The sequence below is a fragment of the Vipera berus genome (genome assembly GCF_964194415.1).
Source record: "Vipera berus genome assembly, chromosome: 1".
In the NCBI taxonomy this organism is placed as follows: domain Eukaryota; kingdom Metazoa; phylum Chordata; class Lepidosauria; order Squamata; family Viperidae; genus Vipera; species Vipera berus.
Window position 1 is genome coordinate 268,955,172 of NC_138202.1, and position 14,998 is coordinate 268,970,169.

General features: G+C 37.7%; 1 protein-coding gene across 5 annotated transcripts in view; it reads right to left on the reverse strand.

The window, feature by feature from the left end:
* The window catches only part of NHSL1 (NHS like 1), a 154,737-nt gene that overhangs the window by 105,467 nt on the left and 34,272 nt on the right, over positions 1–14,998 (reverse strand). The window contains exon 1 of one of the 5 annotated variants that reach the window (XM_081340917.1): positions 586–1,348. The exons of the other annotated variants lie outside the window; for them this stretch is intronic. Coding sequence (XP_081197043.1) covers positions 586–787 — 202 coding nt within the window. The 5' untranslated portion in view covers positions 788–1,348. Of the gene's footprint in view, positions 1–585; positions 1,349–14,998 lie in introns of those variants that run through there. 5 annotated transcript variants of the gene reach the window in all.

A 14,998-nucleotide genomic window follows, 5' to 3' on the forward strand; every position in this document is an offset into this window, starting at 1 on the left:
GAAGGCAAAAGTTCCAATCAAATTGTATAATACATTACTGGCATGATACACTTAGGAAAATATTAAATATATAAATACACGTTCCTTAGGGTCCCACCTTCCAGAGACTGGAAGCAAGGAAAAAAAATCCTTCCACAGGTGAAGCAAGAAAAAACCCTTACTATTTCTTTTACATAAACCTGTTACACATGTCTGTTATATGCACTGATTATGTGTCCAAAAATAACTGAAGAATGTGTTTTTGCAATTAATGTTTCCCTGTCTTCTATCTTTAGGCCCATTACATTTCAGTTCCCCTCCCCTCACGCAATGTCAGAGAAATCCTTTGTCACCACAAACTGCCACATTAAAAAGCACAGCAACAAAAACACTGTTTTCATAGGCTAGCCTCTTAAGAAGAATGATTTTGTGAGAATACAATAAAACAGCAGGTTGCATTATCAAGAAACGCCCCAGAATCCAGAAGGTCAACAGAGCCTCTTGTAGAGAAAATGAAAAAGGCAGGGCATGGGAACAATGAAGCGCAATCTTACAAAGCATAATTAAAATGATGAGATCTGGATTAAGTATAAAAATAATTATCACCATTTCTGTGTTGTGGTCTGTAGATCCAGTTCTCCTCCTCTTCCACCTCCTGCCCACATATGGATGTGAGTTCACCATCACTGCGAAATAACCTTTTTGTTTGCTTGGACAGCGTAGAGAAGTTTATCCAGCTTACAGCACGTGAAAGGGATCCTGGATTAGATTTAAACCGCAGTGATTTTGAGGAGCTCTCCTGTTTCATTTTCTCTTAAAAAACAACAACACCCAAATGCAACATGCAACAATTAAGAACTCTTTTAAGTCTTCTTCTCCCTTCTTTACCACCAGCGTGGGTGTGTATGTGTTTCAAAATAAGTAACACACTTGTTCATTTTAAAACTCAATCGAACATCAAACCAAGTGGCTAATTCTGCTTTTGCCCACAGTACTTTCCAAGCTGCCAAGCGCAACACAATGGAGGCAAGCAAAACAGACTGACACCCTGAAAACAACCTTCAGGAAATCAGATTAGGAGAGTGTCGAAGTACAAGCCCGAAAATACACAGATTTTGGCTTTTCCCAGCTTTCATCCAAAGTCCATCTCTTCTCTCCAGTGTGCTTGTAATCCAGGCTCCGCTCCTATCACGTCGAGAAACCCAGGGCTCCTTTGATCAGAAAGAAATGCATGCTGCTAACAAGTTGCCAGGCGAGGAGGGTATAAATTACAGCAGCTCTCTTTTCTCTGCGCAAAAGGCATTCTGATTTCCTAAACCAGCCATGTAGCTTCTCCCTGTAACGAAAAGGCGCAGAGTAGGCTCTCCAGAACGATTCTTGTTAACAATAAGCTCGGCTATAGCCATCAATTAGGATCAGGGTGAAATACGATAGGCTTCCGCTCCTAAAGGCGCAGCTATAGGCACAAGTAACTCCTCCCTTCCACGGCAGAGACCTAACAACAGTTCAAACTTCTGAACAGGAAACAGAAGTAAAATAACACAATGGCATCTCGGTTGATTTACACAGGGAGAAATAAGCAAAACTCAGTAACCAATGACAATTCTTTTTTCTAACACCAGACATACGTTATGCATGCGCATAGCTGCTTATTTTAGTGCTACGTTTATTGATGGGGGTGAACAGGAATTGTAAGTAAGTGTTTTAATATATGATTCTTGATGGTTTTTCTGCTGGTTCTTACCATAAGTATTACTACAGAAATTATCTAGCTTAAAGATCATGGTCTCTTTTTTCTTACATGCTTCACTAAACTATACTTTAATCCATTTCAGGCTTCATCATTAGATTAAGATTTTGCTAATAAGGCGACCAAACGAATGAAAAACCACACATCAGGGACCACTGTTGAATATTCCTTAAATTGTGTGAGGAAAACAACAATAAAAAGGGAGAAACGAACCAATGTACAAAAGCAAAAACAAAAACGACAACGTCCAATGCATTTTTTGTTTCTCTGCTTTTATTGTCATGATGACAATAATTGCATGTTAAGACTTCAGATAATTAAACTGTAGTCCAAAGGAGTGGCAGTTCTTGAAGATGTATTAAAAATGTAAGACACATTTCTAGGACTATGTACTCTGGGAGCACCTGCATCTATCTGCAGAAATCTTTGGAAACCCACTTGCACAGGATTATTTCCTGCCAACTTTTCTGGTGTGATAAAAGTTAGAAAAAATAATAATAAAGAACAGAATGTGTCACTAATTATTGAACAAAGCCATACTATTGCTTTAGACTTCCTGAAAGAAAAACTAGCTGAGCAAGACTTTCAAAGCTTTCTCCCTGAAAAGTTATGGTTACCTGACTCATAATGAAAAGATAAGGTACAGCCCTCTGTCTGGGAATCAAACAGCTAAGTATCGTATCAGATTACCTATGAATCAGCTGACTTTCAGCTACTTGAACAATGGATTAGCCAACTGTTTTTAGTAAATAATTGAATAGGTTGTATTTATACTGAATTAGCTCTGAAGAACAGCATATGCACCTCTGACTCTTCCATTTTTTTCTTTCACGTGCCAATGCAAAAGAAAATATGCTTTATGACAAATATAAACTTAACTGAACCACTAGTCTAACTTCAGCCATACAATTCATACAACTGCAGTACGTAACACATCTGGAAGTGTGAATTATATCCTAGTAAACTGCAGATTCAATGAATATGAAGAAAATTGGGAAATGGAAGTAACGTTCTAGTTAAATTTCAGAACACTGGGCAGAAACTAGATTTTCAGTCAAATATGTTCAATTAATACTATGGCTGTTTCCCAGCTGGATATTCTAAAGTACAATATATTTATTTCATGGAAATCAACTGAGAATTTTATACACAAGTATTGCAGTATATTTTATAGTATTATGTCAATTTTCTGTAATAATCAATGGAGGTACTGTAATTTCTTATGCAACAAAAACAGATGAAGAGGGCAAAACCTTGCAAATTTGGGGAAATTAAATTCTCTGAAAAGGTCAACATAGTAACATAAAACATATCGAATTGAAATAAGTAACACTGTTTGTTTTAACATCTACTTCCAAATCAAATTACTGCAATCGCAGTGCATAATCCAGCCCAATCAGGGCAGAATTATGTACCGTACTTGTAAATTGAATACACATTAATAATATATTTCAGTAGAAAAAACTAAACACACAATTATATTTATTAACAGGACTATGAAGAACATAGTCGTAAATAGCTTGTGACTAGCAATTTAAAGAAGATATTTTGAATGGTAACTAACAGAGGGGAAGTTATAAAACAGTTTTTAAGGAAAGAGCACCAAATTCTAAAGAAATATTTCATAACCTTATTTTTTATATATAAAGTTATCCTTGGAAGAAGAGGAAGTTAAGCTTCGTAATTTAATAATACACTTTAGAAGGACTTTTCTCCTAAGTCAAGCAGTCCATTCTAACTTAGACATTGTGATATACTAATATTGTCCTTCATATACAACACAAACTTTGCCAGTACCGTAGATAGTGGAAGGAAGGAAGATAAGTAATGGGTTGTGTGCTAAGCAGGGCAGAATCAAATATCTGTGATTGAAAAAGATGTCATTTTAATTTATTCCTCCTCTATGTCCTCTGATATTTTAGGGAACCTCCAAGGTCCTCCAAAAGGGTCTTCAGAAAAAAGGAAAATGTGTTCTTTCTCCTTCCGTTAGTAGGAGTATCCAGTTTGAAAACAGGAACCTTTCTGAAATCCAGCCCAGTTCAATAAACAAAAAACAGCCCTGCTATTTAGCAGGCTTGGACACAACCCAATTATTTATAAATTAGTAAAAAAAAATAGGTATTTTTAATTTGCTACTAATATATTCTTTATTTTAAAATAGAATTACCTAATTTAAGATGGAAAAAATTATTTTTACACTCTTAGAATATATTGAATTAAAAATGAAAAATAGTGATTTTTGAGGCACTGCATTATAAATTTGACATGACATTTCACTCATTTTATTTGTTGCCATTTTGAGATTGGTATGATAGCCAAGGTCTGAGGTTCACAGATGTTACTATCAACGAAAACTGATGCGGCTGATACATATTTCTTTTTTATATCCTGAACTAGCTGAATATTTTGTTCTCAAGTCCTGAGTTTCTAAATCCAGGAACATGTAAGAGAATTGCAAGCTCTGGTTTTCAATGTGGTGGCACTGCCCCAAACAGACTCAGTGCACAATCTGGAGGTTCTCCTGGACTCACAACTCATGCTCAAGGAGCATTTGGCAACCATGGCCATGACCACCTTTGGGCAACTGCAGGTTATGCATCAGTTACACCCTTTCCTGGACCAACAATCCCTCCTCACGGTACTCACACCCTAGTTACCTCCTGTCTTGACTATGGCAATGCGCTCTACATGGGACTGCCCTTGAAAAGCATCCAGAAGCTCCAGTTGGTTCAAAATACAACAACCCTCATGCTTTTGTGCAGACCCCGGTGTGCACATGTCACCTTTGCTGCAGAAGCTGCATTGTTTCCGAGTGCAATTCAAAGTGCTGATTGTCACCTTTAAAGCCATTCATGGCTTGGGACTGGGTTATCTGAGGGACTGTCTCTTGCCAGTTACATCCATCCAACCCAGAGAAGGGGCAGAGAAGGTATGTTGCGGGTCCCGTCCCCTAATCAGGTACATCTGGTGGGACCCAAAAACAAGGCCTTCTTCATACTGACTCCCTCCCTTTGGTATATCATCCCTACAGAAATTAGACTGGCCTCCACTTTGACATTCTTTCATAAGGCCCTGAAGACTTGGTTTTGCCATCAGGCCTGGGGAACCCAGAGTGGGTTGGAGCCCATCAAGTGGCTCATCTAACTAGATATTTTTGCCAGGGGGGCTGGGGGCTTATTGTTTTTTATTTTTTTATACTGTGTTTTTAATGCTTGTAAGTTGCCCAGTGTCATAAAAGAGTGAGACTTTGTCAGAAACAATAGAATGCTACATTTTGCCTGGTAAAATCATGCCTAAGAAATGGAATGTTAACATTTTAGAAACATTTCCCAAAAATTTAAAATACTGAAAAAAGGATTTTCCTTTTATATTATACTTTGAAGATTTGTTAATGTCAAAACCTTGTAAAATGTGACAGTGAACAGCAAACCCACTTGGCATACTCATCAAGATAAAAAGGGCTTGTTATCTGTTGTTGTTGTTAGTTGTGAAGTTGTGTCCAACCCATCGCAACCCCATGGACAACGTTCCTCCAGGCCTTCCTGTCCTCTACCATATTCTGGAGTCCATTTAAGCTTACGCCTACTGCTTTAGTGACTCCATCCAGCCACCTCATTCTCTGTCGTCCCCTTCTTCTTTTGCCCTCAACCTTTCCCAGCATTAGGCTCTTCTCCAGTGAGTCCTTCCTTCTCATTAGGTGGCCAAAGTATTTGAGTTTCAACTTCAGGATTTGGCCTTCTAAAGAGCAGTCAGGGTTGATCTCCTCTAGGACTGATGGTTTGAATGCCTTGCAGTCCAAGGGACCTTGTAAAACGTGACAGTGAACAGCAAACCCACTTGGCATACTCATCAAGATGAAAAGGGCTTGTTATCTAAAGATTAGCAAAATACTTTGCTTCCAGCTTTGAAGAATCCAAGACAGCAAAGGTTATCTCCTCTCTAATTTCTGCTCAAGTCTAATGTTGATAGGGAACTGAATGCTTGCCACCACTTTTTCCTTGGAAAGAGACAGAAAAAGAAGTTGGGCAAGGTGAAGAAGTTTCTGTAGATATTGACCACATCCCAAAGCAGTGTCTGAAGGCCCACAATTCTTATCTTGTTCAGTTTCTGAGAAATGCAAGGGGAAAGGAGGGTTTCTTTAGTTTAATGGTTCCTGACTTCTTGTCATATAAGATCACTAAGTCTTGCCAGATTTTGATTTTGTAGCATGCATTCATGCAAGAGTTTAACATTTTGTCCAAAACCTCACAAAAATGTTATACTGTAAATATAATGTTCAGGCACCAAGTTGTGAAGCCCTGGTGATCCTTGTTAGATCTAGATGAAATTAGTGAACTGCCTAAAGAAAAAGGTAGGAAATAGTGTTTTAAGCCATTACTTGACAGAATAGTTATAAACCTTTCTCTTTGAAATTTTTTTTTCTTGGTTAGGGGAAAAATTCCTTTGCTTGTGGGTAGAAGTAATTGCCTTCAATCAGGTAGCTAAGGAAGTGAACCCAAATTTTGAGTTTCACAGAATAAATAGAGCCAGAAATGACAGAAGGCCTTATATATTTCACTACTCTATGCCTTTGGAACTGTTCTCATCAAAATTTAATCTTTGCAATTCTTATAATTTAATTTTAAATGAATCGGTAAAGCAACTGGTGAACTTTTCAAACATTCACAACTATTATATACTAAGGAAGTTTTAAAATAGTAAATTTTTATGTTTAATATGTATAGTAAATTTATTAATATCATTCTGCCAGAATATAACCTTCAAAATACATGACAATCCATAATTAAAAATAAGGAGCATACAGCAGTTAAAACAAGTTTAATTGTTGACCTCAAACAACACAGCTATAAACAGCCCTATGTAATTTGTTTTGAGTTTTGTGTAGGATGTGTCTGGCCCTGCTAACCAGAAAACAAACTCATAAGTAAATTAAAATAAACCATGCAGACATTTTCTAGTTAGTTTTATCTGAAGGAATCCTGCAGAAAAGTCAGTAGGCTGGAAAGAAATTACTGTTGGCTGTTTCCCATTAAATTATTCAGCCATTAAATTAATAAACAATTTCTATGGCTTACTGTGGCATTCAAATATTGTAATAGTCTGTAAATATTGAATTCTTAACCAACATTACCAACATTCAAACACTGTTTTATGTACAAGAATGTAGAGATCAACTAGAAATTTAAGAGTTCATATCCCTAGCAAAATCTTGTTCTTCAAGTATGTCCACCTCTATAATTAAACTGTCCTATCCAACTATTTGTTAACTTCTATTTATTCTCTGTAAAATCTGATAGTTATTCCATGCAATTTTTGAGAGTATGAACAATTATTTCCTCTGTTATTTGTTACAAATTCCCATCAGTGGACTACAGGACTTCTTTTTCCACTATATCAGTCCACAAAGGAAAATAAGAATACAAATGAAATAAAACAGATATAATCAAGTCAGGGTGCTAGTGTTTTAGAATTATCTTAATTAGATTATTGTATTAAAAGCATAATTATAAACAGGGCTTTTTTTGTCACAGAATGCCCAGAACGGAGTTCCAGCACCTTTTTTGGATGGAACCTTGTAGGGTAGGCAAGGCGGGTTGTATGACGTGTGTGAGTTCTGGCACCTTTTTTTTTTTTTAGAAAAAAAGCACTGATTATAAATATTTGAAAACTAAACCGATGTCAGAAGTGACATTCAGTTTTCTAATGTAGAGGGCCCTATAGTACAAAACATAAAATATAGCCACAAGATGGCAGTGTGGAATAATTAATATGCTTTTACTACTCCAAGCGCCTAAAAAGTTGTAAACTAAAGCAACTTTAAAAATGTGAGCAGTAAATAAGGCCACAAGCATAGTAACAGTGGAGAATATAGAAAGAATGCTCCAAAACTGTATTGTACATTACTCATCTGGAAGGAATGCTTTAGTTAAAACTGAGTGTTTATTGAAACGCTGGCCATTATTTTTTCTTTTGTTTTCCTTTGATTGTCTCCTTAATCTAGACAATGCTGCCATTTTTCTGATGTCTTCTGGAGAGACCAATATATTAATTAATATATCAATTCTCTTCCAGATCAGTGTTGGTACAGATTGTTAAAGAGGATGGGATGGGATAAAATACAAGGGAACACATAGAAGGTAAAATGTTAGCTCTAGGAACATAGTAACTTAGTTAACATACAGTAAAGGTAAAGGTTCCCCCGCACGTGCGTGCTAGTCGTTTCCGATTCTAGGGTCCGGTGCTCTTCTCCGTTTCAAAGCCGAAGAGCCAGCGCTTGTCCGAGGACGTCTCCGTGGTCATGTGGCCGGCATGACTAAATGCAAAAGGCGCACGGAACGCTGTTACCTTCCCACTGTAGTGGTCCCTATTTTTCTACTTGCATTTTTACGTGCTTTCGAACTGCTAGGTGGGCAGAAGCTGGGACGCGTAACAGGCGCTCACTCTGTTACGTGGCACTCGGGATTCGACCCGCCAAACTGCCGACCTTCTGATCGACAAGCTCAGCATCCTAACCCACTGAGCCACCGCGTCCCTAACATACAGTAGGTAGGAGTTTCTTTTGCTATAATATCCCTTTTTAAAACAGCATTCACTAAGCATTGAGGAAGTTCTGCCTTCACTCTCATCCATTGCTTAAAAACTAGCACTGCATTTTTCTAAAACAGGGGCGTCTAACTGCCGGCCCCCAGGCCAAATGCATCACAACGAAACTGTGCCCACCTCATTGCCGGCAACGGAAAAAACGTTGTGATAAATCGCAACACGTCACGTGATGTTGCAAATTTGACACCCCTGTTCTAAAACCTTCTTGAAAGCAGAACTGCACCCAGGAATGAAACAATCCTGCAGGTTGAATTTGTGGGGAAATTGTGTTTCTCTGTTCCCATGTTTATAAGGTCATCAGAAACAAATGACACTGCAGGAAAGGAATCTCTTCACAATTTTCCTTCATTTGTTCAAGTTTTTATTTTGTCTCTTTTTGTCTTTGCAGCTCAGTTCACAACAGGAATGCATAAACTGATCTATCAGTATCAATAAAAAATAATTTGTCATGTGTGAACATGAACTCTCATATCCCACATTTGTACAATTAGGCTACTAAGCATTTTCTCAAAAAGAATATTCCATTCATTGTTAGCTTTTTAATAGATTCTGTGTTGAATACAGGAAAACAATTATACGATGACACAAGCCATATGAGCTATCAATGAACAAGCTTAATTGTTGCCTCCTAAAGCACAGCAATGAAATACAGCCAAAGGCAATTTTTTTCAGTTGTATATAGGATACTTTTAACTGTTAACCAGCTATGAACCCACAGTATGTATCTACTGAGCATTTGAATTTTTCTAACCTACATATGGCCATAAAATACAGCATTTGCTAAATGGGAACTAAGGTTGTAATAATAAATACTTGCCATTCTCACTGCTTTACTAATACAGTTTCTGCAATATTTGTGTCCACTGCTAAATAAAATAGCTGAGTTTTGGCCAAACAATCTATATATTTGGCACTATGGGCAATTTATTTCCCCCACCCCCTCCATACCTGATTAGGCTGTAAATGTAGAAGCAAGACTGGCTTGAGTGGAATAACCAGGATTAAGGAGGCATTTGCAGAAGAGAATCAACAAGCAAGTCAGTATCTGTCCCATATTTCTGTAATTTTAGTAGAGGTATATTTGGAAGCCTGTATTTGTAGTAATAATATGGAATTGTATATTTTTTTTAAAAAAATATTTCCTGCCAGTGACCTTGTCCTCAACAAGAAGTTGATTCCAAACCACTTCAACATAGCCTAGTAATTACATTTGATCTGATCCCTCTTGGGGATTTTTTTCATTCCAGTATAGATTTTTTTCAACAATATTTCAAAAAGAAAGTGCCACATTGAAAATTCTGATGAGTTAGTATATCATCTTCCGATGTGTTTTTCAAGCTTGGGTACGGATGAGGTTGTGGCTTCACAAAAAATAAATCTTTTGTGACAAGCTATTCTGCAGTGTTTTAAACATAAACAACTATTTTTTTTCTTTTAAAGGAAAATTTAGAATATTGGGAAATTTCTAAAAAAAACCTAAACAAATTATTCCCAAAGAAAATGAATTAATTTAGATGACCTGTCAATTGTTATCTTCTGTGTGAAAGATAAAGCAGGTTAACAATGGAATCCTATCTACAGGTATTCCTTGACTTATGATCATAATGGACCCTGCCCATTATGGTGATAAGGCATGATAGTTATAAAATGGGTCGCCCACATGACCAATCCAATTTTATGACCTTTTTTTGCAGTGAATGTTAAACAACTGCCATGGTTGTTAAATACTTGTCACAGAAATACCAGTTTTCAGCAAAAATGTCATAAAATGTGATCACATGACTGAGGGATACTGCAAACAGCTACAAATCCAGGCCAATTGCCAAGCACTTTAAATGAGATCAAATGACCATCAGAGGGGGCCCAGCCATTAAGAAATTCAAAACTGGGTCATAAGTAACTTTGAACAATAACTAAACAACCAATCATAAGCCATCATAATTTAAAACATTCACTAAACAGCCAGTCATAAGTCAAGATCTACCTGTATGTCAACTAGCCAATATGTTGTTGGAAAGTCAAATTTTGTTTATTGTCCAGAATCTATTAAATATCTCCAGTAAAATATCCTGTTGGTGGATAAGTTCCTCCTACCAGATAATCTACATATTTCCAAGGATTTTCACAAGGTCTATGAATGTGCAAAAACAAGAGGAAGAGAATATAACATGATCAAGAATATTATGATGCAAAAGGCGAAAGATTTATACGATCTGAAGAGAAACCAGAGTATTTTCCAACTTGATCTCCAGATATGTTTGATTCATAAGGACGTAGCAGTTGTTGTACAGCACTATACATAACAAACTAGGAAATGCTGCTCTGTGGGATTAACACTAATCAGGATTTCTACATTTGCCCCACTGCATCTAGATTTAGATACAATATTTAAGGCAAAAGCGAAGCAGCTTATCTTTACCACTTCTTCATGTTTTAGTATACTAGCAATAGGGATATAATTCAGAAATTAGTTATTCAACAGAATTTCATATGTTCGTAGAATCAATACCTGGTAATCCCTAAACATAGACAGAGATATTCAGTACATAAGCAGAAAACCATTTCTGCACTGCAACAATCTATTACTGCACTAGCAGTAGCATAGTCTACTCCAAAAAAAAATGTAATCTGCAAAGCTTCAAAGTCATTCATTATTCTGGATCTTTTCAACTTTTCAACTCCTTATAAAAAGTATTACTTAATACCTGTAAAACAAGACGCTTAATGTGTCCTTGGCATCTACTTATAAGGCAGTCCACCAATCTGCCTTCAAGAACTAGCATTATTCTGTCTCTTTTGTACTTCTTTGTATATCTGCAATGAAATACTGATCGGAGGTACCGAAGTGCTTAAATTACAAACACCTCTTGTTTTCCTTTTGCAATGTATTCAAAATCAATAATGTAATCTATTTAGCAACCCATCTCAAATTTCTTTTGATTGTTAATATTAGAATGCAGAAAACATACATTAATGGTTAAGAACGAATTCTGTTGGAGGGACAAAGTTTACTAAGTTAGATTGTTTCTAAATGTTGAGTTCTGTTTTCATTTGTAGTATGACAGCAAGTAGCTCAATCAATAAAAATGTATACCAAGGTGGATGAAACTGGTGTGGTGGCAGAGACAGATATAAATAAACATGAATGGGGAAAGTATGTATTAATCAAAAGCTGTTATTCAATTCATGGAATACAGAGGCCCTACTAATAAAGTCATTCTCTGAGGAACAGTAAAGACAACAATATAATCCCCTCATATTATATTTGAAACTAAGTCATGGAAGTTCTTATTTTTTTTCTCCTCAATTAGCCATGGATTTATACAACTGTTGTTTTCCAATTAGTCTGAAATCTAAACATTACACTGATTGAATCCAGAGGATTTGGGGTATCCAATTAGAAAATAAGTACCTCTGAGAAAACTAGAAAATGTTTTTCAATAATTGAGCAAAACATAAATTAAAAAACAGAATTAAAATGTATAGGGCAGTTTCATAATACTAAGCACAAATAAGATTTAACAAATCATCAATTATCATGGTTTCTTGAAAGAATACAAAAAAATAAAAAACAAAGGGATTTACTCAATAAGGGGGAAATGATGGTTCAGACATGCACCAACAGCCATGTCTCATCTGACTACTTTATATATATCTGATCTACAAGAAGATGACTGAATCAATTCCACTAAGAAACACGAAGTACTAAGCCAGGTAAGACACACATTCACAATTTATGATATAACAGCCAGCAGCCATGTAGCATGTATTTGTGAATCCAATCAACTACACCATACATCTCTGTTCTTGAAGATGCCAACTGCCTTTAGCCCATGTTTCTACAACAGTACAAACACTTTATCTCAAGCAGTCTTTTCTTAAGCAGTTCTAAGTACGTTCAGAGTATAATTCTAGAGCAGTGATGGTGAACCTTTTAGAGACCGGGTGCCCAAACTGCAACCCAAACCCCACTTATTTATTGTCAGGTGCCGGGTGGGCAAGGCCCACTGGGTGGGCATGACCACTGGGTGGGTATGGCTGCAGTGGTCATGGCAGACTGGGTGGGTGTGGCTACCTCAATGTTGCTCGTGGGGAGGGATGCCTGGGGGGCCAGGCAGGGTTGGGAGAGATCCAGGGGGTCTCTGGCGGGTAGGACGGTGGGCAGGAGGCTCGTCCTGCGGGGTGAGGCGAGGCAAGGCAAGGCAGAGACCGGGAAAGCTGCTGCCTGACACCATCGGACCCTGCACACAGTGAGCGCATGGGAACCAACTGTGTCCGTCAGCAGCCACAGCCTTCTGGCCCCTCGACCGATGCACTCTGAGGGTCCGCAGCCCGCTGTGAATACTGGGCCAGCTCTCCAGCAGCAGGCGGAGTAGTATACCGTTTCCTTACGTCCGCTCGGCTTGTTCTGCGGCCTCATGGCAGCGGCACTGGATGTGATGGGTGAGGCGGCAAACTGCCATTTTCGGCACAATGTGGCTGTTTGCTGCCAGCCACAGACATTTGCCACCTTGTGCATCACACCCAATGCCACTGACATGAGGCCGCAGAACAAGCTGGGTGGTGGTAAGAAACTGGTATACTGGTTTCTTACCGCCACCCGATGTCATGGTTCCGATGAATAAGACAAATCAAACAAATTGCAGGCATATTATTTATCTAAAAAGTCTTAGTAATGAAACAAACATCAGCACTCATGGAGGGATGCCAGAAACTGAAATCTCCTCCCCCACAAACCCATCGTAACACACACACAATCCTTGCCCTTATCTACACATCATAAATCACATTATCCAATTAGTTTCACATATGAGGTCTCTCCTCCCATTCTGTACGGGGGCTTCTTATCTTCTCAAAATAGAAGTTAGAAAAATTCCCTCCCTTCAAGATTCAAAGTGAAGCAGTTTAAACAAAAGGCTGTCTCTTACATTGTCAGTACAAAAACATGTCAATGTTTGCAGCATTGACATCCGGCCTCCCTTACATAAAGAACAGATCCCGTAATGTAAACAAACACAAGTTAGGAGCTGACTTTTGGTTTGTTGGGGTGTCTCTCATAAAACTTTTTGATAAGTCTGTCAGCTTTCATATTGCTAGATTTCACCCAAATGGCTTCAGACAATGGGTATCCCTTCCATTGTACTAGGTACTGCAATTTTCCCTTAAAGATTCTAGAGTCAAGGATACGTTTCACTTCATGTCAATGTTTGCAGCATTGACACCCGGCTTGTTCCGCGGCCTCATGGCAGTGGCATTGCACAGGAGGCAGCAAACAGCAGGATAAGTGGGGAGAATAAAATGGTGGCTACTTCCAGGTCATCTCTGTATGACCCAGGGACACGTTGCCTTCCTACCTTTCCTAACATAAGGTCCAGTGAACGTCAAAAAGTGTGATGGGTGATGGGCAGGGCTTTTTTTCTCATAGAACACTCAGAATGGAGTTCTGGCACCTTTTTTGGATGGAACCTTGTAGGGTAGGCAAGGCGGGTTGTATGACATGTTTGAGTTCCGGCACCTTTTTCTTTTACAAAAAAACACTGGTGATGGGCATGTGATGAGCAGGTCCAGTGCTATGCAGACATTGTTAAGGGTTCTTGGCAGGGTGGGATGGGGGGAGAGAAGTGGAGGGGCGCTGCAGCATCCCTGTGGTTGGTCAAAAGGGAGAATGAACACAGAGGTGCTGTAGCTGTCATAACTTTGAAACAGTCATATGTAATTTTGTGACGTCTGTTGTAACTTTGAAAGTTCATTAAGTGATCTATCATATCTTGAGAACTATCTGTACATCTACATAAAAACATACATATCCATAGAAATATACATATGTATACACATACACACACACACATACCGTACATGGCTTATATATTTGTGAAGAGTATCATGAAACCAGTCATTCCACAATATTCAAAAACAGTTCTCACTCTATATAAAATATAGCAATAAAAAATCAGTAAGAAAACTTTTAAACAATAGCCACTGTCTAGCTATAAACAAGTTTATTTATTCTGTTATATATTTCTCTGAGAATAAATGAGAAAAGCTGCTAAATCTAGGCCAATATAACTTATATATTCAGATCTAGTTTCCCATTTTATAATCATGAATTGAAAAGCTTCCTTTTTTGTATGCTAACATATTTTGAAAGCATTATATATTTTTAGTAACAAAGAAATTCACCAAACGAGGTAACATATACAGAACAGCATTAGTATTTCTAGTTTCATATCAACATCATCAGAATGTTTAAATATGTAATAATACTCTGTTTTATGTTTCTCCCCACAATTTTCTTCAAAAATAGAGAGCCGACCTTGTTTTTAAGCAACTGAGGCAGTTAGCTCTATTATGCCGAAGAACATTCTTTCTCTTTTCTGTTATACTGGCTGCTTTTATTTTGTATCCAAATAACTGGCAAGAAATGAATGCAAAGAAACAAACAGAACTAGTTTTCCCCACTACAGAGCACAAGGAAGCCAAGACAAATACTAAAAAAAAGAATTATAAGGCAACCAATGAAATACTGTATTTTGCTGGGAGGGTTTCTTGAAATTTAGGAAGAAACTATTTCCTTTCCAGTTTCCTGAAACCATTTCCTTTATAAATCTTTAACTCCAGGACTTATTGGCAAGGCAAGGCTTATTGGCAAGTCGGGAGTATTTACTC